This window comes from Trachypithecus francoisi, unplaced genomic scaffold (assembly GCF_009764315.1).
Source record: "Trachypithecus francoisi isolate TF-2019V2 unplaced genomic scaffold, Tfra_2.0 Lachesis_group11, whole genome shotgun sequence".
NCBI classification, from domain to species: Eukaryota; Metazoa; Chordata; class Mammalia; order Primates; family Cercopithecidae; genus Trachypithecus; species Trachypithecus francoisi.
The window spans coordinates 71,313,246-71,338,092 of NW_022681456.1; the positions used below are offsets into that span (position 1 = coordinate 71,313,246).

The 24,847-nt window shown below is 43.5% G+C and overlaps 1 protein-coding gene and 1 non-coding gene across 6 annotated transcripts in view; one reads left to right on the forward strand and one right to left on the reverse strand.

Annotated features, from left to right (window-relative positions):
- PPM1H (protein phosphatase, Mg2+/Mn2+ dependent 1H) overlaps positions 1 to 24,847 on the forward strand; it is a 349,098-nt gene that overhangs the window by 277,857 nt on the left and 46,394 nt on the right. Inside the window, exons 11-12 of one of the 5 annotated variants that reach the window (XR_004439771.1) lie at positions 8,128 to 10,271; positions 10,801 to 12,770. The exons of 1 other annotated variant lie outside the window; for it this stretch is intronic. Coding sequence is in view for 1 of the 4 variants with exons in the window: in XM_033221425.1 (XP_033077316.1) it covers positions 8,128 to 8,275 (148 nt within the window). In the remaining 3 variants the exon portion in view is untranslated. Of the gene's footprint in view, positions 1 to 8,127; positions 12,771 to 24,847 lie in introns of those variants that run through there. 3 more of the 5 variants (XR_004439770.1, XR_004439769.1, XM_033221425.1) reach the window with 3 other exon arrangements.
- On the reverse strand, positions 5,526 to 5,626 carry LOC117091256. Its single transcript, XR_004440363.1, has one exon. It is a non-coding gene; the product is annotated as a small nucleolar RNA U13 (small nucleolar RNA).

The following is a 24,847-nucleotide window of genomic DNA, read 5'->3' on the forward strand; positions in this document are numbered from 1 at the left end:
TTTCCAGAGCCACTCATCTGGATGGTGGGAAAGCCAGGATTGGAACCTGGGCAAGTCACGCTGACACCCAGAGCCCTTTTCTGGTCCACTAGGAGGGAAAAGAACTAAGGACTGCAACAGAATCTGCAAGGACAAGGGGACAATGAAGGATTTATGGCCTCCTTCCGCCTGACTTTAAGAGTCAGTGGTTATGAAAAGAGCTTTGGCCTTCCCCTCGCTCTTCAGCCCCTCTTCCTTTTTGTTTTCCATGCCTCCCCTGCTGTCCTTTCTCTGCTCCCTCCCCCTCGGAGCCCGAGCCCTGTGAAGTTTGCCAAGTCTGATCCCTGCCCAGCAGCCATTGCTTTCAGCAGAGCTTTGCTGATCAATATTGAAAGCTTCAGCTAGAGAAGAAAAATGTTCCCAAAATTCAAAACATGTCTCCTGGGGAGACGCTTCATTAGGAGTGGGCATTTCAAACTCCTCCACAGTTGTCTAATGCAGCCTGGCCCAGCATTCAGTGATGGTACTAGAGCTGCTCCACACTCAGCTTCCAGAAGTGCTAGGCTCCGGCTGCCACATAGTCCCAGTTGGTGTGTAACAGAATCCACTTCCCATTCGCTGTCTTCAGCTGTACCATATTCTTCTTGGCTGCTCTGGATATTTTTTTGGTTATACAGTATGTTTTTTGACTCAAATTTTCTCCTACCACTTTCTACAATTCTCCTTTGATGGCACATAAATGCCCTTGTGTTCAGCCTCAGTAACAAAACCAATAAAGCCCTCCTCTGTTTTAGTACCACCTTAAGCACTTTCATTGTCACCAACCCAGGGAGCCCTGCCATTGGGTAGAAATTGGAGAATACAATGGAGGCAGGAGAAGCAGTTCTTTCTCTTCCAAGAAAGTTGTTTATTCTTGCCCCAGTCTTGACCTAAAGCAGCCTTGCAAAAGATTTCATGCATTTCATATGGCAAGGTGGCTCAGAAGATGGATGCAAATGAGCTCTGAAATGGCCACCAGCCTGGCCCAATATGGGGGTGACACAAAAAGCCTTCTCCCAAGAGCTGGGTCCCCGGGTTTGTGTTGAGTTGATGAATCTATGAAAGCTCCTGCAAGTGACTTCATCTTCCCCGAATGCTGTTGCTGAGTTTCATTGCAATGCTGGGTCTCCTGTGGCGTGAAGGGAATGTCAGGAAGCTGGTCCTAGAGTATTTGCACTGTCACCTATGGAGTGCAGCATCTAACGGCTCAGTTGTCCACGCACACTGCTCTTGGACAAGGAGGGATAGACATGCACTGGTGAAGCCGGCGGAGAGAACCCATGTGAAGGACTCTGAGCTCCTGGGAACAGGGTAGGAAGAAGAAGTCCTAGGAATCTTCCCTAAACGTCTCCCTCAGGCAGGGCTGTCCTTACCCTTCTGAAGCACACGGGTACATGGATGAGGGCAGCTGCCTGACAAGATTGAGGTTTTATGAGGAGGAGGAAATGTCTGGGTAGGTTTACCACACAGGAAAAATGTGAAGTTAGACCTTATGTGGTTAGCAGTGGCGAACCCATACAGGTCTGCAGCAACTCAGTTCTTGCTGCCTTGGAGGAAGGAATTCAGCCCAGGGACAAAAGGCAGAGTGAGAGACTGAGGCAAGTTTTAGAGGAGGAACAAAGGGAAGTAAAGTACACTTGGAAGAGGACCAAGCAGCCAACTTGAGAGATTCAAGTACCTCATCCGCCTTTGACTTGGGGTTTTATACATTGGCATGGTTTGCGTTTCTTCTCCCCTGATTCTTCCCTTGGGGTGGGCTGTCTGCATGCACAGTGGCCTGTCAACACTTGGGAGGGGCTGCATACGCAGTGTGCTTATTGAAGTACGCATGCTCATTCGTTTTTCCCTTATCTGTTGAATGTTTCTGGAGGAAAGTCATATGACAGTTAAACTCCGCCATTTTGCCTTCTAGTGCATGTGCTTGAGCGCACTCACCTGTCTCCTGAGATCTTACCAGGAAGCTGCTGAACACCTGCTTCAGGTGCCTTTTTTTTTTTTTTGAGAAAGAGTCTGTCACCCAGATTGGAGTGCAGTGGCACAGCCTCACTTCCCAGGCTCTAGAGATCTTCCCACCTCAGCCTCCCGAGTAGCTGGGATGACAGGCACATGCCCAGCTAATTTTTGTGGTTTTTTTGTAGATGCAGGATTCACCACATTGCCTAGGCTGGTGTCTAACTCCTGAGCCCAAGTTAATCCGCCTGCCTTGACCTCCCAGAGTGCTAGGATTACAAGCATAAGCCACTGCACCTGGCCAGGTGTTTTCTATTGGAAGACTGCATTTCCCTGGTCCCGGCTGTGACCAGTTGTTATTTTAGAGGGTTTAACAACTGCCTGACCATCACCTGACAGTCGCCAGACATTCCTGTGGCAGGGCCCTCCCCTGTCCTGCTCATGTCTACCTAACTGCCTACTCTAACAATATTACTTCTGTGGTATGGGGATCCTAAGACAAAAAGCTGAAATGAACATGTTCTAGCACTACAGAAACCCATACTGCCCCTCAGTAAAGGCAAATTTTAAATCTCTGTGGATAACCCAGGGCACATAGTGAACAACCCCTTCTGAAGAGGCGCTTATGTCTTCCCTTTACACTCACCATGAGAAACAATAACCAAATACAATAGAGCCTTCCCTCCAGGCCCTCAAAGAAAACCTGGGTGTAACAGAACAAATTTAGAAGAGAGTTAAATGTGTGCAAATAGAATCTATAAGGTAAGAAGAGGTCAATCTGGACAAGAACCAAATAGAAATTCACAATGGTGAAACATTGTCATTGAAATAAAGTAATTCACTAAATGGATAGTAAACTGCTAAAGGGAGTTAGTGAATTGAAAGATACAAGTCTGGGTGCGGTGGCTCACGCCTGTAATCCTAGCACTTTGGGAGGTCGATGCGGGTGGATCACGAGATCAGGAGTTCAAGGCCAGCCTGAAACCCCATCTGTACTAAAAATAAGCCGGGTGCGGTGGCATGTGCCTGTAATCCCAGCTACTCGGGAAATTGAGGCAGGAGAACTGCTTGAACTCGGAGGGTGGAGATTGCAGTGAGCCAAGATCACGCCACTACACTCCAGCCTGGGCGACAGAGTGAGACTCCGTCTCAAAACAAAACAAAACAAAACAAAAAAAAGATATCACAGAGAAGTTGAAATCTGCAAGGTAAAATAAAATCTAATAAGAGTTTATGGAGACTATCTACAAAATAGAGGAGAAGCAATATCCAAAAAATTGATGGCTGAGAATTTTTCAGGAGTTTTCAGTTTGAAGGAGTAAAACTAATTTCTTTTTTTTTGAGACGGAGTCTCGCTCTGTCACCCAGGCTAGAGTGCAGTGGTGCGATCTCGGCTCACTGCAAGCTCCGCCTCCCGGGTTTATGCCATTCTCCTGCCTCAGCCTCCCGAGTAGCTGGGACTACAGGCGCCCGCCATCTCACCCGGCTAGTTTTTTGTATTTTTTAGTAGAGACGGGGTTTCACCGTGTTAGCCAGGATGGTCTCGATCTCCTGACCTCGTGATCCACCCGTCTCGGTCTCCCAAAGTGCTGGGATTACAGGCTTGAGCCACCGCGCCTGGCCGTAAAACTAATTTCTTACCATGATAAATAAAAAGCTCCTTTTTGTTATATCTTAGTGGTACTTCATATCAGCAACAAAAAACAAAAACTTGGAAAGCTATCAATGACAGAATTCATTTACCTATAAAGGAATGATAAAAAACAGACTTCTCCAAAAAAGTAGAAGTCAGAAGTAGGCAGAATAATGTCTCCAAACTGCTAAGGAAAAATAGACAATCTAGAATTGCATAACAATAAAGCTATAGCCAAAATCAAACGTAAAAATAAAGATTTTCTTAATCTAAAGACTAGGTGAGCTTGTCACTCACAGGCCATTGTTAAAAAAAATTACTAAAAATGTACTTCAATAGAAGGAAAATAATCCAGAAGCAAGGAATAGTTAGAAAAAAAGCAAAAAAGTGAGTAAGTTGGTTTATTTATGTAAGTGTAGATTGTAAATGATAATGATTAAGGCAGGCTCAAAAAAAGGTGAATTAAAATAATAGGCAGTAACATGGAAGATGAAAGAACACATTCTAAGGTCCTTTTATTTTCAGGAGGACAGAAATATGATTAACTTGTATATTAAAAACTTAAGCATAACCGATAATAGAAATAACACTTCCAAACCAGTTGGGGGAGGGGAATATTAAAGCTATCAACCTGACAGAAAACAAGAAAGAAGGAAAGAAGCACATAATAAATTAAAAACACAAAATAAGTTTTCATATGTGTATATATGTATATATGACTGCAAAATATACGTTCAGATCTACCAGTTTTTGCAATAAACAAAATTATCTTAGTGACTATATAGATTTTGTTTTAATTAGCCATGTGCTACTAATAAAATACACTAAAAATAATGCAAAATTTATTAGCTGGGCATGGTAGAATATGCGTTAGTCCTAGCTACTTGGAAGGCTGAGGCGAGAGGATCATTTGGCCCCAAGAGTTTGAGGTTACAGTGAGCTATGATTATGCCACTGCACTCCAGCCTGGACGACAGAGTGAGACTCTGTCTCAAAAAAAAAAAAGAAGTCCCACCCTGCCCTGCGGATTTCATAATTGAATAATATCAGGGTGCGAAAGTGGCATTGAAAAACACTGATTTCTTGCCTAAGAGACTAGGGTATCATTAACTAAGGATGATAGCTGGGGATGTTCCACTTTGGAAGTAAAAAGAAATTAATGTTCATTGAGTTCTTCCTAAGTCTTAGTTAGGGCCTACAAAGGAAATTAAGAAGGAGCATCAGAGAGAAGGACTTGTGCTATGTGTCATGGAAGCCCAGTCACAGGAGAACTTGGAGTGGGTTATAGCATGGGAGCCCCAGAAAGAACGGAGAATTCAAGAAGAACAGAGATTTTTAAGGATAAAATAGTCAGCAGTATTTCTGCTGAACACAAGGGGTTAACCAGAATAAGTATTGAGAAGCCACCCTTGGATCAAGCTTTAAGAGGACAGATTAGCAGGGTATTGGGCCTACTGGTAAGAGACAAAGGAAGACAATGGGAAGTAATAACTTGGGAAAGCAAGAGTGTATTTTCCCTCAGGAAGTTCAGCACCTAAGGGAAAACAGTGGATGGTGAAGAGAGAAGCAATCTCAAAGGAAGTTATCTTGGCATAGGCAATAACCATATTAAAGAATGAAACCTTAATTATCTACAGCCCTCAGGGAAATGAGTTTCCTGGGTAGCCATCTTTTCTAGGTGACCTAATGCTTTTTAAAAATACCAACCTAATTCTGACCATTTAAAAAATATGCAGAGTCACTAGTACTAGCAGCATCAGGGTGGTCTCTTGTTCATCTTTCATGAATCTAATAAAGCCAGTCATTTCTCCATGACTGCAGGACTTGTTGAGGCCTGTCTGGAGCTTAAAATAGCCATACAGAGTTGTGTTTTGAGTTCTTGTATCTGTTTTTTGACATCTTTGAGTGTCTATCTTTTTTTCCATGTCTCATGGTTAATGTGCTAAGGTAGTAACAAGGTTTGAGGGAGGCATATCTCACACATAAGTGTGAAAACTCAAACAGGCTTATGAACTACAAAAGGATTGAGTATCTTTTATTGTCAGGCATATTTCCTCATAGCATACCATAATTTTCTATGTCTAATCAGCTCATAGCTGGGTTAAGGTAAGTTCAGGCGTGATAGGCAAATAAACTTCGCCAGGTTTCTGAACCTAAAAAGCTCAGGTGCAGACTGGTCAATCACCAGGATAATAAACGTCACTCTGGTGTGGCTGGTGGCCTTTCCCCATGTGTTTATGTCTCATATACAATTTAATATAAAACTAAGAGTAAGCTGGGGTGATATGGTTTGGCTCTGTGTCCCCACCCAAATCTCACGTCAAATTGTAATCCCCGCATGTCAGGAGAGGGCCTTGGTGGGAGGCGATTGGATCATGGAGACAGATTTCCCCCATGCTGTTTTTGTGATAGTGAATGAGTTCTCACAAGACCTGATGGTTTAAAAGTGTGGCATTTCCCCTCTTCACTTGCTGTCTCCTGCTGCCATGTAAGTAAGACATGCCTTGCTTCACCTTCGCCATCCAGCATGATTGTAAGTTTCCTAAGACTTCCCCAGCCATGCGGAACTGTGAGACAATTAAACCTCTTTTGCTTATAAATTACCCAGTGTCAGGTAGTTCTTTATCGCAGTGTGAAAACGAACTAATACATGAGGTGAGCAGCTGAGAGGCTCTTCTGACTATAGTGTATGAGCTGCAATATGTCGATTTTGAGATATTTACTTAGCTCTTCAGCCAAAGACCTCTTTGGAGGCCTTTATTTCCTGATCTCAAGAGGAGAACCTCAGGACAAACTGGTTGCATCTTCCCTCAAGAACAACTTAAAGATTTCTGCTTCAAAGATGATAATTCTCTCAATACAGATAGAAAAAATTATTCACCTACTACCTCATCCTCTAGCAGGAAAGGTATTTATTTCTATTGACTATAATATCCTTTCTGCTGTGGTATATGTTACACTTCTGTCTGCTATCTGGGCTGTACAAATAGACTTGATCTTCAAAGACTGTACAACTTGGAATCTTCACAGTCCTGGGATCATTTGCTAGAGCACTTGTTCTTAAATAATGCAATGAGGATGCAGTTCTCAACATGAAAGTCTGTGAATTTTAGCAAAAGAAATGGAGAGGCTTCTGGTTTTCTGAATTCCATAACTCACAGTTCTGAAGGCAAGACTACTGAGACATTCCAAGTAGAGAAAGGTCACTAGCACTATCAGGGTGGTCCCTTGTAAAAGGCCTACAGGCTGGCTTCCAAGAGGATTTATATGGTGGCATTTATTATCTTGATGATTTACCAGTCTGGCTCTTAGCTTTTCAGGTTCAGAAACTGATTTAATCAAGATACAAAAAAGAGATTCATTATCAGAGCTGGTCTCACCTTAACCAAGCTCACAAGATTGATCTATAAACCAAAATGCCACTTGACATTTACGCAGAGAAATATAACTGATGGATATTCTTAAAGTACAAATGACTAGCTCATTCTTTCCTGTAGGCAGGCCTATGCAGGGAAGCAGATCATAATCAGGAGGTTCTTTGGTGAACATGCAATCAGAATAAAGCTGAATCATATGCTTAATGGTATAGGCTAAGAGAGTAGTCCATCCCACACCAAATATGACCCTGCCAGTGGAACTAAGTTTCTTTGAAGGCTGTCAACTATGACTCCCTCTGCTCTGGTCAGTGTTTGGATAGACACCTGCCAATGTTTTGTCTCATTTTTTTATGCCTCAGGGCTAACCCAGGCCCATACCCACCCAAATCACCTCCCAAGTTAGTCTTTCTCCTAGATGTTAATACTTTCCATCAGCTTATAGTGTCATTCTTTCTCCTTAAGCTTACAGTTTAAATCTCAGCAATCTTATTTTCAAATTCTTAAGAGATCCCTTGCTGAACTTACATTGTTCAAGAGGAGAGGGTGACATTGACAAGTAAGCAGCTCACTCACACCAAGACTTATCATTTACCAAAAAAAACTCTTCACATTCTTGCTATATGCTTATGCCATGTTGTATTATTTTTAATATTTTTCCTTAACTCATTTTTAAAAATTTAAATGATTTTTACAATAGAAAATGACTATTCTTTGTCACAAAAGCAACATAACTCTAAAACTAAATATATTGAAAACAAAAGTTCTTATTTTTCCCATGTACTTTTTTAGCTAGATACCATTTATCATGGAAAGCTCTGAGCTTGAGGAGCTCTTTGAGATACACTAGCAGCAAACTGAGACTGCCCTCAATATAATCAAAAACATCAAAAGAGGACTGAGCAGGTCAATAATGTAAGACATTATCTAATGTATTTATATTTAGTGCCTTATCCCACTACCATGTAAACAATAATCTCACATTAGGTGTCCTACATTTTGGGAAAAGATGACCTTGACTTTTTCTCATTGTAAGTGTATTTGAAACTTATTTGTACAACTATAGTGATGCCTCCCCCTTCCCAGCTTCACTTAACCCTGGCTTCAGCCTGATGCTCTACTGACTGTCTCGTTCCTGCCTCTCCTGCACAGGTACACACTGGCAGCTCAGGACCTGGTGATGCGTGCCCGGGGTGTGCTGAAGGACAGAGGATGGCGGATATCTAATGACCGACTGGGCTCAGGAGATGACATTTCTGTATATGTCATTCCTTTAATACATGGAAACAAGCTGTCATGAAAAAGGCCCAGGGGATTGGGAGGACAGAGGGGAAGAAAGCTGGGATGCCTCTTGGCAGGACGGAACTGGGAAGTGCCCCAGCTGAGTTCCAAGTGACGCAGTCTCTTCCCAGCCCAGGTGGGGAGTTCGCGGCCAGAAGGCTATGCTTCAAGATGACCCTTTGGTTCCCATTTCTTCTTTAGTAACAGGTCAACTCAACAAGAGCAAAACACAAAGGCTGCTACCAAGTGTTGTATTTCAGTTCCTTTCGTAGGCCTCCGAGGTGGCCATTGCCTATTTGGGGTATATATGTCATATTTATTTTATCTCGAGTAGCTGGGGCAGCCATTTTCAGGTGTAAATGGCAGAGGACTCTTCAGCCTGTCAAGCTGCCAACTTCTCTACGGGTTAAAAAGTGCTGCATTGGAAAGTAGGGGTCATGCCTCAAAATGTAAGTGCCCACCTTCTAGGAAGCCTGAGATTTATTTCAGGGATTACTGTCTGACCCCCACCCCCTTCTCTTTTCTATTCTTCTTCTCTGTTTCTATTCTTTTGTGGCAGTGGTGGAGTGAGGCAGGGATTTGTTTTACTTTTTATTTTTTCAGATTTTGACATTCCTTGAATCTGTTTCTTTTCCCCTCCATAGAACAGGCCTGGGACTTTCCAACACCCTGCTGAGGAAGTTCTGCGTCAAAGTCCCACCCAGGCTGGGTTGTCCCCACATCCTCCAGCCCACACAACCCAGGCAGCATCTGGGCCAGTGCCCTGCATGACAGAGGATCTTTGTTGTGTAACGTTTGTTCCCAAGTTGCATTTTCTCACCAAATCAGTGTGTTTTCATGAAACTATGAGTGTTTCTGTGGACCAGCAGTTCCTCTGTTGTCTTCAGTGGTCTCCCTGTGTGTCTCAAGGGTTCTCTGTGAGAGTCTGGATTTTCATTTCTGGAATGGCTGGCCCCATCCCACTTTTCTGTGTCATGGGGATACATATAAAGCAGTGTTTAATAGAGCAGTTTAAGAAGTTCTTTGCATCTGTTGGTTCACCATAGCTCGTCTGGGGACCATTTTGGATTCAGGTTTCATGGCTTGTGACTGTCCCCAAGCCCACTCCAAACAAAGTGTAAGGATCAAAGTTCTGTCAAGGAGCAGCAGTTCTGTTCTCCCCATCATCTTTGTGCAAGGTCCCTCGGGGTGTGGGACGGGGGGGCACTTAAATAAAAGAATTTGAAATGGGTTGACTGGCCATTCTCATGCTGTGCTCCTTTTCTCTAGAGAATCATGTCCCAGCTCTTCCAGGTCCCACATCTGAGTGTTCACCACAAGAGCAGCAGCCGCAGGCACAGCACACGCCGTATCTACGTGCTACTTCTCCGTGGGGAGGAATGGCCAAGTAGACTGTAAAACTTCTGTCTCTTAGGCAGACTTGTACAGCCACAAAATTACCTAATCTTCTTCCTGCTGAGCTACTGAGGTATTGCCACCATTTTGACAACTTTGAGTAATTAAAACACTCTTCTGGCCCAAGAAGGAAAAAGGTCACTGATGTGACCCCCTAGAATGCTAGAGAGCTAATTCCAGTTCTCATGTTTGTTTGAATTTCTTCCCCAGAGGAGAGGAGAGAAACTTCTCCTCCAGGGCAGTAAATCACCTGCATTTCTGGAGTTGTCCCGTATTTGAAAAGGCCTGGAGCCCCTCCTACTCAGGAATGAACTCATTCCACGGTGTGGCGACAGCGCCCTGTCTGGCAGGTGAAGCCCTGTGGGAATTCACACCACCCGGTGTTTGTGGAAGTGTTGGCCTGGGAAGAATGGGACTTCGGCCTTGTCAGGAGTTGTCTTCATCTGACAGCACGTTTCCTCCCCCTGCAGTAGATCTTAGCTACCCCAGATATCTCTGTGGAGAGAAGTTTGTGGAAAATGCTTTGCTTCCTGGCAGAGTTTGATGCTGTGGGAAAACCTTCAGGCATGCGATAGCAGTGTGGTCCACTCCCTGTTCTGTCCTGGTGCTCAGAGTCATGTGTAAGTAGGAAACCTGAGCAAGTCTTCCATAGAGGACCCTGAGCTGCCGTCTTTGGGATCCTTCCTGTGTCCCCACTGCCTTTCATTTATTTGCTTTCCTGGGCCTCTATCTGGGCCCTACTTTGAGCTTCTCCAGTTTTATTCAAGCCACCAGAGTAAGAATTTGGGTGTAGATGTCACAACTACCTTCTACTCAATTCACCAATTCATTTACTGCTATGGCACATCTCAGGAAAAACTCTAGAAACCTCTACATCTCTAAATCCTCTATAAAATCTTGAGCATTTAGTCCTGCTGGTTTTCGTTAGAAAGGCATCCAGGAAGTGTTTCCATAAGCCCCCTTGGGTGGAAAGATCTTAGTTATAAGATAAAGTCATATTTGTGTTTGGGGGATGGGAGGAAGGCTATAAATGAGGTGAAGAAATCAAAAGTGGGAAACATGATGTAAATGAAGCATGGCAGATCTGCCCAGCACTGATATCGCTCTATAAACTGAGCTTACTCAATTTTGGCCTTATTTTTTACCCAGGCCCCATGTCACCCAGTCCTGAAACAGTAACTGTGTCTACACAATGGGTTGGCCCTTGATGCATTCCTGGAAAAGTCAAAGGACGCACACTTTGAAACTCTGCAGAACGTATTTATACATGGTTCTGAAATCTTGCGTATCTGACCTATAGCCAAATCTGCTTGCTCGAATAGCCTCAGAGGAAGTCTTGTTTAATAAAAAGCTTTTGATGTCCTAGTCAAGTCTTTATGGTTGTCTTGAGGGGTGTGTGGCTACTTTAATGAAAGGCTTTTCTGCTCTAAATCTCTTTGCTGGGGCTGGGCCTCTTCAGACTATCTGGTGAAACTCCTTTCCTTAGAACAAACTCAGTCCATCTGGACTCTGTGGCATTTTGCTAGATGATAACCAAAGCCTTGTTCCTGTAGCCAGTGTCAGCAGTCAGAGAGGTGGAGGGTGTGTTCTGCTGCGGTTGGGCATGCCTATCAGCTGTTCTTGAGGTGGAAAAGAAAGGTGAAAATCGGACTAGGCCAAGTACTCAGCTGTCTTAATAGGACAAAGCCTTAAGCAGTGGAAATTTCAGTTATTTTCCACAGTATTCCATTTTGGAGGATTTGGGGTGTTTACTTTTTAAATTCTTAAACAACTTAACCTCCATGAGGCTTTGTGAAGTCAGTGGTGACCACCCTCCTCTTACTGTGTTCTCAATATTCATTCACTTCCAGCGAAGAATGACAGCCACAGGGAGATGTTGGTGGGGAAGAATGACAGTCCCAGGATCCAGATTTAGCCTCAGATCTTCCCCATGCAGGCAGGGTTTTCCATTTAACAAGAGCACTCGTATGAAAACATTAGGGACAAATCTCCCATGTCTTTAAAATTCTGATTCTCCTCTTGATATCCCTTCCTCACCTGCCAATCAACTTTATAAGGCCACAAGTGGTCACTGGTTTTCCTTCCACAGGTTTGAGGTTCTCAGCTTTCCTTAAGTGACCCAGCAGCTCCGCTGTTTTCAGAGTGAATATGTTAAGCTTTGATGAGATTCTATTTTCAGTAAGTTAGTGCTTCTGGGACACTTGGAGAAAGCTGTGAGAGTCATTGTCTATGCAAAGAACAACCAGGCTGATCCTAAAAGTTATCCAGTCTAAGAAAATGGTAAAACAAGGTCTGGCCACAGCACAGAATTTTATGTGAGGAACTCAGATTTTTAAGGACTTACACTTGCAGAGAAAGGTTGCAGCCTGCACACCATAGCCCACCTCTCTGAGCAGACTGTGGTTCTGTGTGGTGATGTGGCACATGTTTGTACACTGGGATTTTTCAAAGGACGCTACACGAGCAGCCTGACTTGCCTCTTCTGTGAGGACTGTGGCTTTTGTCAGATGGCATGCCAGTCTGCAGAGGACTGCTCTTTCAAATCCACAGTGTTATCTGTGTAAATAGCTTTAATTTTTCCTCTGTGTCTTAGGTGTGAAGTTTTGTTCATGTAGCAACCAGGTAGAGTGACCAAATAAGGCTGTAAATGTGCTGTAGTTTTCTACTGTGATGTACTTGAAGGAGAACCTGTGTCCTCTACTTTTCTGATCTCCCTCAAGTATTTTGTGTTTGTTTCCTGAGTCCTGAGGTTATTATTTCACTCCTGTTTTGCCCCCAGTTTTCTTTGTTTTTGTTTTTGTTTTTTCTGGAGACCCAGGGAGGCCCATGGTGGAGATCATTTGTAAGGAATGGATCATGGTCTGGGTTTCCGAAACTACCCTACGTACAGTGAATGAGAGAAATCTGCCTGGAAATGGTTTCAGAACCATGTACCTTTATGCTTTGTGATTGTGAAATGTTGACTTTTTTGTAACCCAAAAATGAAAACTGTTTAGTAAAGGGGATCTATTTTGTGTGTTTTGAAACTTAGGTGCAATGTCCCCTGGAAAAAGCTAAAGAAATGTATATGTTCAATGACATTTTAAAATAAAATATTATATATATGTATATAGGACATATTCAGCAAAACTTTTTTCTGTCTTTTGTATGAATTCAATGTGAAGTTTCTTTATGTCAGGTGATGGTCAGGTAATGGTCTGGTTTCTTTATATCAGGTAATGATGATACAAAGAGTATCATGGCTCAATGTGAGGTTATCAACTGTGAACACAGACTCAAAATCCAAAGGGAATGGATGCCAACACTATAAGCCTTCACAGGAATAACAGTAAAGACTAATACATTTCAACTATGCCTCTAGAGGAACTACCATGGATACCATCAGTAAACACATGAAGAATTCAGAGAAAAGAATTACTCCCAAGAGGTATTCTTAAGTGAGAGGCCTAGAGCCTCATGTTGCTAAAGACAGTAAGAATCAAGACTTCCCTTCATTGCTTAAGCATTTTAAGTATGACAAAGGGTTAGTAAAATGTACCATCTTATAGAGAAAAGTTACTGTAACAGGTGGGATAAGGCATCAGAGTATGCTAATTCTGCTTAGTTCTGAAATCCAGGAAGTTAAAAGTAATCTATAAAACACCAACAACATATTTTAAATGACCAGGCATGGTGGCTCATGCCTGTAATCCCAGCACTTTGGGAGGTCAAGGGGAGAGGATTGTTTGATCCCAAGAGTTCAAGACCAGCATGGGCAACATGCCAAGACCCCATCTCTATAAAAATTAGCCAGGTGTGGTGGTGACTATAGCACTGCCTATAGTCCCAGCTACTCAGGAGGCTGAAGTGGAAGGATCACTTGCACCCAGGCTGGGGCTGCAGTGAGCTGTGATTGTGCCACTAAACTCCAGCCTGGGAGACAGAGGGAGACCCTGTCTCAAGAAAAAAAAAAGAAAAAACTATTTTGAATGATCCATGGTCTTGATTCACAAAAGAAAGCTAAAAGTGGAAGCTTGGGAAGAAGAGAATGGAAGACAAGTCATATTAGAATACGATTATTGTGAAACATACCAGCTCTGTTCATCTTCACTTGTACCCTAAGGCTGATGCTGCCTCCTTCTCCTCCACTCAGTAGTGGAAAACAATGGAAAAAAATCAATGCTTGGATTAGATACCAGGAGATGGGGATGTTTCTTCTCCATGGAAGATGGAGGAGTCTTCTAACATTCTGTCATGATTAGCTCTTGAAAGGTGTGGCAGTTGTCTCCCAAAATGGCTGCCAACAATGCTTCCTAGGTCTGTGTGCAAGTTTCCTTTTCCCATCAAGAGGTGGAGTTTGTTTCCCCACTCCTTGAGTCTGGTCTGGCTTGTGACTTGCTTTAATAGAATGCAGAAGTGACATTCTGAGACTTCCAAGCTGAGATCTCTGGAGGTCTCCTAGTACCTGCTGTCACTCTTGGAAGCCGGTCACCCTGGGAATATCAGACTAGATTAGTGAGTGAGTAGAGGCCACGTGGGAGAGAACCACCGTGCCCAGACATTGGCAGTGGTGCCCGAAATGAGTCCCTCCAGGTGATAACATGAGGAGAGAGAGGCCTAGCCAGCTCTCAGCTATTTGGGTCATTCTGCTTGAAGTCACAAACATTATAGAGCAGAGAACCATCCCCACTTAGCCCTGCTTAAATTCCTGGCCCACAGACCCATGAACAAATAATGAGGTACAGAGAACCTGGCTCTTGGGGTTTGGGAGTAAAATGGTTAAAAATGTAAAATGTTTAAAGAGAAAATGGCATTGAGAAAATACACTTCTGACGTGGGAAATAATCTTCCATATAGAATGTGGTAGGGTGACTGAAATGGGAAAACCAGTTTTTTAGCAATAATGCAGAGATGAACTGATAATCCCTGCACTCACGTGTATGCTTTTGCTGCTGCTTGCAGCTGGTAATGAGCCTTACTAAGCCAGGAAAATGATGGCCATTTGGAGGCTATGAGTCTAGAAGGGGAGAACACTAATTTAACCATACATTTATGATAAGACCATCCTATGTTATACCACTTATGACCTTTGGTACAGTCAAGTGGTTCTTTGATTCCAAAGAACTTAACAGTGTTAGGGGAAAATCAGACCATTTTAAAATTGTGTGTGTATATTTAAAAGTTCTCATTTAAAAATCTCAGCTGGACATGGTGGCTCATGCCTGTAATCCCTACCTCTGTGAGGGCGAGGTGGGCAGATCACTTGAGCTCAGGAGTTTGAGACCAGCCTGGGCAACATGATGAAACCCAGTCCCTACAAAAAAATACAAAACTTAGCCCAATGTGGTGGTGCACACCTATAGTCCCAGCTACTCATGAGACTGAGGTAGAAGGATCATTTGAACCTGAGACATCAAGCCTGCAATGAGCCACGATCGCATCACTGCACTCCAATCTGGGCGAGAGAGCGAGATACTATCTCAAAAAAAATCCTTGTCTACAAAATACTTCACACTTGTTGCCACCCCAGTTGTTTCCTTTAAATGACAAGCCAAAGAATGAATTACATTTCCTAGCAATTAGTCTGCCTTTTTAACCGTGTTCTCTATCATTAGAATCCGAAAAGACTGCTGCTCACTCAGTACATTCCCTACATTTTCAGTCTGTCTTTCACTTCTGACAAGATCCTCCACCTAGCTAGCCCTTTTTGCTTTATCGATTCCAATTAGGCTGCCTGTGAGACATTCCAAGTATGACTGAGCACAAGGTGGGGGCAGGGTGCACCTCGGTTGTCTTCCAGGGACTGGGTCGAATCAGTTTGTTTGTGCAAGTGGGGCCGTGGACAGGGCTTTGGAAGGTCTGAATGCAAATCTAAAGGACAGCTCTTCCCTGAAAGGGGCATACAAATCTGAGCTTTTTTCTTTAATCCTCTTTTTAAAATTTGATATTTGCAAATTTAGTCACTATGAAGTAAAAGTAGGTGAGCTCATTCAGAATTGTGGGTAGGGGTGTAGGAATGGTTGACATGAAAGTGAGAGAAATGTGAAGTTACAGCAGCAAAATGTCCCAAGCTGAGCCACCTCACATCCTTTAAACACTACAGGAAGTGTAGGCTTAGTGAAAAAACATCTTTGATTTAAACTAAATAACTGTAAAACCTGAAAAGGGTGGTCTTAGCAGTTCTGAATTAGATATTACCTCCCTATTGAGTTTGGTCAGTGAAAAAAAAGAGTTGGGAGAAATTTCTGGAGAACTGTGAAGTCTCCACTATTACTGTCTTAGGTGAAAAACCTAAATTCCTTATTTTGGGAATTTTTTTTTTTTTTTTTTTGAGAAAGGGTCTTGATCTGTTGCCCAGGCTGGAGTACAGAAGTGCAAACATGGCTCACTGCAACCACAAATTCCTAGACTCAAGCGATCCTCCTGCCTCAGCTTCCTAAGTAGCTAGGACTAAAAACATGTGACACCATGCCTGTAGAGACAGGGTCACGCTATGTTGCCCAGGCTGGCCTCAAACTCCTGGGCTTCCACCTCAGCCTCCCAAAGTGCTGGGGTTATAGGTGTAAGCCACTGCACCCAGCTCATTCTTGTAATTTTTAAATACAAGTCAGAGAATATTTGGCCAATCTACCAATTGCACCGTAGAATTTGGAGGAAAATTAACAGTGTGGTTGTTCTCATATTTGCAAAAAAGATAAATGCTATCATAAGTATTCCATGCCTTAAAATGCAATGCAAATAGACTCAAATATTTGTAGATGAATTGTTACCAATGTATGTCTTGGATTTGCTTCAAAGTAATAAAGGGAAGGGAGTGGACGGGTTTACAGATGAAACAAGATTGGCTATGTTGAAGAAAGTTGTGCAAACTTGGAAATAAAAGGATGACTGCATTTTTTTTTCAGTGTCTTTCCTGGAATATCATCTGCCAGTGCCACCCAAGGATTATTTATTTAGTTCTTAGGTTATGGTTCTGCAAACTTTTGCTGTAAAGATCCCAATTGTAAATATTTTAGGTTTTATGAGCCATTTGGACTCTGTTACAGCTACTCAAACCAGCTATTGTTGCACGAATGCAGCCATAGATAATCTGAACTAAGATCTGTTTTAAGACAGTATAAGGTCAAGCTTTATCACTTGACTAGAAGAATTAACTCATAAGAATGTGGCCTGATCTTGCCTCTCTGGTGTGAAATGAAGAGAATCAAACACATGAATGAACATTCACGGCCTATTGCTAAGGAAAATTTAGGTAGATCCATAATCATTTATCTTGTTTTATAAACAGAGGGCAAATTATAAATTTGCCAGTTTGTAGTCTAAGGTAGTCCTACATTCAGCTTTTAGTCATACTGGTGGCAGATGCATCGGGGTTGTGATACTGTATTTTCTCAAAACTATAACACTATCAATTTTATAATCTGCCACAAATTGAAAATGGTTAATATTTTTTTCTAATTTAAAAGGAGGAAGTTAACCCATCATTTGCCACACTCTAGTCATGAGGCAAAGGAAAGCATACATGTACTCTGTTCTTACAATAATAAAAGTATCTCATAAAAAAAAGTTTATTATGCCCCATGCTGGCTACTTGGGGTTAATTCTTTTATCCCTTGCTCAGGTAGATGTTATCACTTTTTGCAGATGAGGAAATAATTTCATTCTATTGTCATTTGAGAACATGCTTTGTATGATTTCAATCCTTTCAACGTATTGAAGTTTGTTTTGTGGCTCAACATAGAATCTGTTCTGGAGAAGGTGCCATGTGCACATGAGAAGAATGTGTATTCTGCTGTTGTTGGCTGTTCTGTAGATGTCTGTTAGACCTAGTTAGTTCATCATACTGTCCAAGTCTTCTGTTTTCTTATTGATCTTCTACCTAATTTTTCTATCAATTACTGAAAGCAGGGTATGAAAGTCTCCAACTATTACTGTTGAGTTGGCTGTTTCTTCAATTCTGTCTTTGCTTCATGTATTTTAGGGTGGGGGCTCTGTTGTTAGGGCATCTGTGTTATGTTTTCCTGATGGATTGGCCTTTTTATAAAGTATCCTTTGTCTCTGGCAGCAATTTTTGTCTTAGAGTCTATTTTGTTACATATTTGTATGGCCACTCCTACCCCTATTTGGTTACTTTTTGCACAGTACATCTTTTCCCATCCTTTCACATTCAGCCTATTTGCATTTTTGAATCTAAAGTGTATTTTATAAAGAAATATAGTTGGGTCATTTTTTAAAATTCATTATGCCAATCTCTTTTTTTTTTTTTTGAGACGGAGTCTTGCTATGCCAATCTCTACCTTTTCTTTTTTTTTTTTTTCTGAGACGGAGTCTCGCTCTGTCGCCCAGACTGGAGTGCAGTGGCGTGATCTCGGCTCACTGCAAGCTCTGCCTCCCGAGTTCGCGCTGTTCTCCTGCCTCAGTCTCTCAAGTAGCTGGGACTACAGGCGCCCGCCACCACTGCCGGCTAATTTTTTGCATTTTTAGTAGAGACGGGGTTTTACCGTGTTAGCCAGGATGGTCTCGATCTCCTGACCTCGTCATCCGCCCGCCTCAGCCTCCCAAAGTGCTGGGATTACAGGCGTGAGCCACAGCACCCAGCTGCCAATCTCTACCTTTTGATTGAAATGCTCAGTCCATATACACTTAACGTGATTAACGATAAAATAGGAATTACATCTGCCATTTTGCTATTTGTTTTCTATGTGTCTGTCTTTTTACTCCTTTATTTTTCCATTACTGCCTTCTTCTGTGTGAAATAATTTCTAGTATACCACTTCCTGTTGTTTCTTTTTTTTTTTTACTTTTTGCAACTCACTTTTATTGTTTCTTTATAAACTTCCTCTCCCATGGAGGAATATATTGTTATAGTCATTAGCTTATCTCTTTTTTAAAAACTCTATGCTAACAGCAGTGGAGCCAAGAGGAGGAAAAACATAAGTTACAATAGAAAGGCACTTAGAACCTGTTAAAATGCTGATATCCTGGAATGTGCAGCAACAAACCAACGACAACACTGAAAACTACACTGGCCCTTCCAAACCTGGTCCATCACCAAATCACATGCTGAGCTCACTTCCAGTGCCCTGTTCCTCTGTTCTGCTGGAGTCACAAACCCATAGCCCCCGCCAGGGACTTAAGGCCTGGAGCCTTCACAGGGGTAGGTGGTGCTCGGGTCCTGGGTGGGGCCCCAAGAAAGGAGACCAGCTCCCTCCTACCTTGCTCACAGCCTCTTTGAGGGGCAGAGCCAGCACGGCTGGGCCTTTTCAGGACTGGGGTCCAAAACCCAGCAGCAAGATGGACGCGGTCAGGGTGACTCCTCTGGGACAGAAGGGCAGTTCAGGAAAGGGTGGGGTCAGCAGAGCTGCCTAAAGGAACCATTACTGGGGACCCCACTGTTCTCCTGACAGTTATTTTCTTAATGGTTGTCCTGAAGATTACAGTAACATCTTAAAACAATATAGTTTGGATTAATACAAACTTAATTTCAATAGTAAATAAAAACCTAGCTGCAATATACACTTCCATTTCCTTCCTTCTCTTCTGTGCTATTTGTCATACAAACTATATCTCTCTCTTTTTTTTTTTGTCTTTTTTTTTTTTTCCTTTTTGTGGAGAACGGGGTCTCGCTGTATTACCCAGGCAGGTCTCGAACTCCTGGGCTCAAGCTATCTTCCCGCCTCTGCCTCCCTGAGAGCTGGGATTACAGGCGTGAGCCACCGCGCCCGGCCAAACTATATCTCTCTACAGTATAAGCCTGTACTTATTACTACTAAGTTTAGTAACTATTGTTTTATGTAGTTAAATTATATGGGAGAAGAAAAGAGTTACAAACAAAATACATTTCTACTGCCTTTTATGGTTTCTGTGTATTTACCCCTAGAAGCGTTCCTTATTTCTTCATGTGGATTCAAGTTACTCCCTAGTGTCCCTTCATTTTAGCCTGAAGGACTCCCCTTAGTATTTCTTGTAGGCCAGGTATGTGGCTCATGCCTGCAATCCCAACATTTTGGGAGGCCAAGGTGGGAGGATCACTTGAGGCCAGGAGTTCAAGACCAACCTGGTCAACACAGTGAAACCCCATCTGTACAAAAAACTTAGCCAGTGTGGTGGCTCACGCCTGTAATCCCAGCACTTGGGGAGGCCGAGGTGGGTGGATCACTTGAGCTCCGGAGTTCAAGACCAGCCTGGGCAACATATCAAAACCCTATCTCTACCAAAAAATACAAAAATTAGCCAGATGTGGTGTCATGCACCTGTAGTCCCAGGTACTTGGGAGGCTGAGGTGGGAGGATTGCTTGAGCCAGGGAGACGGAGGTTGCAGTGAGCAGAGATCGTGCCTGCACTTCAGCCTGTGTGATAGAATGAGACCCTGTCTCAAAAAAAAAAAAAAAAAAGAAAAGAAAAGTTTAAAAATAAACCGGGTGTGCACCTGTAGTCCTGGCTGCTTGGGAGGGTGAAGTAGGAGGCTCACTAAACCCAAGAGTTTGAGGTTGCAGTGAGCCATGATCACACCACTGTGCTCCAGCCTGGGCAGCAGAGTGAGACTCTGTCTCAAAAAAAAAAAAAAAAAAAAGCATTTCTTGTCAACAGGTCTGCTAGGGCTGCAAACCTATTCTGCCTCACTGTTGGCTGCTAGTCTGCTGGTACCCAGAGCTGTCATGGTTGAGAAGCTGTTAGTGTTCAAGCCTACCACAGATCTGGAAAGAGGGGTAAGGAGACTGGTCAAGTAAAAAATGTTACATACAGGTGAGGTGTCACGTGCCTGTAATTCCAACTACTCAAGATGCTGAGGTGAGAGGATCGCTTGAGCCCAGGAGTTTGAGACCAGCCTGAGCAACATAGCAAGACTTTGCCTCTAAAAGTAAAAATAAAAATTAGCTGGGCATGGTGGCACGCACCTGTAGTACCACCTACTCAGAAGACTGAGGTTTGAGGCTGCAAACCGTTTGAGGCTGCAGTGAGCTATGACTGCACCACTGCACTCCAGCCTGGGTGACAGAGACCTTGTCTCTTTAAAATAAAATGTCACGAAGCTCCCTATTTTTACTGAGATTCAGCCATTTTTCTTGAATACACATTCCTCAGATTGTTGCAGTCCTTTGGTTAATTTCCAGAGTTCTGAAAAAGTTGGTTCTGGCAATTTTTGCCAGAATTTTCTCTGTATGGAGTAGATTTCCAGCGGTTTTTATTCTGCCATTCTGAAAGCCCTTTTCCAGATGAAAAAGATAAAAGTTCAGGTAGGTAAAGCAGTTGCCCATGGACACAGTGCCAAGCAGCACCAAAGCCAATATTTCAAATCCAAAGCTTATATGTAGTCAACACCCAACTGCCAATTACTACTCCAGTTTTCTGTAACTTCTCATTAGATAAGAAGGGATAGTCACAAAACCTCCATTGTATACACCCTTATTTGGATGGCATTTTTAACAAAGCCCTTTCACATCGAATCCCCATCTGGGAACTTTGCACTGAGACACACTAACTAATCAATGTCATCTGCTGACCCACCAGCACCTTTTTCTGTAAAATGTGTTTTTGTCACAGGCATCTTATTTTCCTCGCATCTAGTTTTGACTCTTGCTCAGCTGTAGCTCTGCCAACAGCTCCTTACCATGCACTATGAAGGTGTACGTTGGCAAGGCTTGCCTTCATGGTGACATGGAGTACCAGACCCCATTATAAGGCCCTTACACAAGCAGAATGAATGGTGTGTTACCCCAGGGGTTTTAGCCATAGTACCTGAATCTTCTAACTTTTCAGTAAATAGGGAGGAGCAGGTAAGATTTGGCTCTCCATAAATGCCAACTAATAGAAAGAACAGATAGGGTCTGGAAGAATTGAAAAAAATTACGTTCAAATCCTCTTGAACTAGAAGTATGCTTAAAACAGATCCTACATTCTTGAGCAGTGGTCTGTAATAGAAGTAATGGTAAAAGGTAAATCTTTTACCAGGGTGCCCAGTTGCACTATTTGGTATAAAACCCAAAGTGTCTGGATGGAAAGTCATTTGCTGTAGTGGTATCAATATTACAGCTCTTGACATCTCTCTCTGTGGGCTCAGTTGACCTGAAATAAAATGGCCATTTCACATACTAACGGGGCATTTTTCGATGATCTGTTTGACCCTTGCCTCTGGGCTCAGCAATAAGAAGAGTGACAAAATGACATTTTTAGCAGAACAAAAGAACAAAACCCAAAGAATTTAAGCTTAAGGGAGCTTAAATCTAACAATGAAATAGCTGTGAACGTTTAGTTAATACCTGTCCCTTCCTGCAGTGCTTCTGTAGCTCAGCAATATCACCTGGGAGCATTAAATAAAACCCTGTCTACCAGGTCAGACCTCAGACCAATTAAATCAGAATCCCCCAGGGAGGGACCCAATCATCAGTATCTTTTGAATGTTTTGGCCAGGTGCGGTGGCTCACGCCTGTAATCCCAGCATTTTGGGAGGCCAAGGTGGGCGGATCACCTGAGGTCAGGAGTTCTAGACCAGCCTGACCAACATGGAGAAACACCATCTCTACTAAAAATACAAAATTAGCCAGGTGTGGTGGCCCATGCCTGTAATCCCAGCTACTTGGGAGGCTGAAGCAGGAGAATCACTTGAACCCAGGAGGTGGAGATTGCGGTGAGCTGAGATCACACTACTGCACTCCAACCTGGGCAACAAGAGTGAAACTCCATCTCAAAAAAAAAAAAAAAAAGTTTTCTAGGTGATTCTAAGGTGAGAACCATTGTGTAAAGATATTAAGGACACACCTCTAAAGTAATGTTAGCAGACTTATCAGACAAAAGATACAGGACATCTACTTGGATTTGAATTTCAGATAAAGACATTTTTAAATTTATGTCCCATGCAATATTTGGGTTGTACTCATACTAAAAAAACTGTTTACTATTATCTGAAATTCAAATTTAAATGGGTGTCTTCTATTTTATCTGGCAATCTTACATAGGACAAAACTGAAAAAGCAAATAAGAGGGGTAGAAATAAAGCCTCAGCAACCGGGAAATTTCACTGGGTATAACCGTCTCAAAGAACAAGATCATCTGGAATATAACAAAAAAAAAAAAGTTGTGTCAGGCCAGTGCCATCTTGAGGGAGAGTTCCCAGGTCATGGAGGAGCAGGGAGGACTTCGGGACTGACTTCTGGACAGACCTCCTTAGTACCTGTATTCGTGTGCCATAATAAAACATCATGGACTGGGTGGCTAAGGTACCAGCAGGCTCCATTTCTCCCGAGGCTTCTCTGGTTGGCTTGCGGATGGCCTCCCTCTCACCATGTCATTTCTCTGCGTGCACAAATCCTGTGTGTCTAAATTTCCTTTTCTTCAAAGGACACTAGCCAGATTGGATTAAGGCCCATGTGACCTCAATTACCTCTTTATAAAGGCCCTATCTTCAAATACAGTCATATTCTGAGGTACTCGCAGTTTTGACTCGCATATAAATTTTGAACACATTTCAGCCCTTAACAGTGTCCCTCACTAGACTGGAGTCCTGAGTGGCTATGAGGTGGTTAGGTCGGTAGGGCAGTCAAGTATTATTGTTCTGACAGCTTCTTCCCATGGCCACCCCAGCCCAGCCACCTCCACCCCATCCCCTGCCCCTCAGGCTGTGCAAAAGAGTGACTGTGCCCCTGAGCTACTAGGGAAGGGAAAGGGGCTTTTTTTTTTTTTTTTTTTTGAGACAGAGTCTTGCTCTGTCCAGGCTGGAGTGCAGTGTTGCAATCTCGGCTCACTGCAATCTCTGCCTCCCAAGTCCAAGCAATTCTCATACCTCATTCTCTAGAGCATCTGAATTACGGGCACGCACCATGACGCCTGGCTAATTTTTTTTTTTTTTTTAGTAGAAGCAGGGTTTCACCATGTTGCCCAGGTTTGTCTGGAACTCCTGGCCTCAAGTGATCGGCACCCCTCGGTCTCCCAAAGTGTTGGGATTACAGGCGTGAGCCACCGCGCCCGGAAAAGGGGCCTTTTTTTTTTTTTTTTTTTTTTGAAGGTGTCTGGCTCTGTGGCCCAGGCTGGAGTGCAGTGGCGCGATCTCGGCTCACTGCAAGCTCCGCCTCCCGGGTTCACGCTATTCTCCTGCCTCAGCCTCCTGAGTAGCTGAGACTACAGGTGCCCACTATCACGCCCGGCTAATTTTTTGTATTTTTAGTAGAGACAGGGTTTCACCGTGATAGCCAGGATGGTCTCGATCTCCTGACCTCGTGATCCACCCGCCTTGGCCTCCCAAAGTGCTGGGATTACAGGCGTGAGCCACCGCGCCCGGCCAAAAGAGGCATTTTTGATGGAAGTTACAGAAAGGAGGGTTAGGAGGGCACAAGTGGAATCCGCTCTTTTTCTGGGGAGGAGAGGAGAGGAACATCACCAAATGGGAGGATGATAAGGGTAAAATGGAAGAGTATGTTACACCAACAGGGACCACATGCAAAAGAAAGAATATGCAAATGATACCCATTTCTCCTGAGGCTGAGGAAACTAACAAAGGGAGTAGATAGGGTACGAGAAACAAATCACGATTTCTACAGCAATGGAAGAACTGTAGACACCCTCTCCACGCCACTCCTGCCGCTGACTTCTCCCCCATTTCTTTTGTCCCTTTCAGAAAAAAACAAAAATGCCTCAAGTGTTATGAGACTCTGCTCAGGAGTTGGAGAAAAGACAGCTCTGTCTTCATTTTATTGAAGTCACGGGCTTGGTCAGCTTTCAAGAACTCGATTCACTGTCTCCGAGCAGCTGACCTGGGTTTTACTGCTCTGGGGCATGAATATGCATAGGGCTAGGGGACCCAGATGTGCGAGGCTGCAGGGGGATTTTCAGGACATGCAGGCTCACACACACACAAGCGGGCCTGCCGGGGTTTGAGGCGCTGCCAACGGGAGGAGCAGCCGCGAACCTACCCTCCCGGGAGTTATTCCTGCGGAGTCTTTGGCTGCTGCCTCCCCGGGGCTCCCTCGGGCAGGGGAGGCATGGGCGGGCGTGCAGGGCCTTCTTCCCAGAGACCTGAATCGCAGGTGGAGAAGGGTGTGGGGGAGGACTGGGTCTTTATTTAGGGCTTTAGACGGAGGGGAGAGCACATCATTCTTTCCGTTTTGTCCTATTCTGCATTTACAAAGAGCTGTGGTCGGGCAAAGGGGTGAGCCCAACCAGCTACCAATGAAGGGAGAAATGGAGCCCGCGAGCCACTCAACTTTTCTGGGGTGGTAGAAAC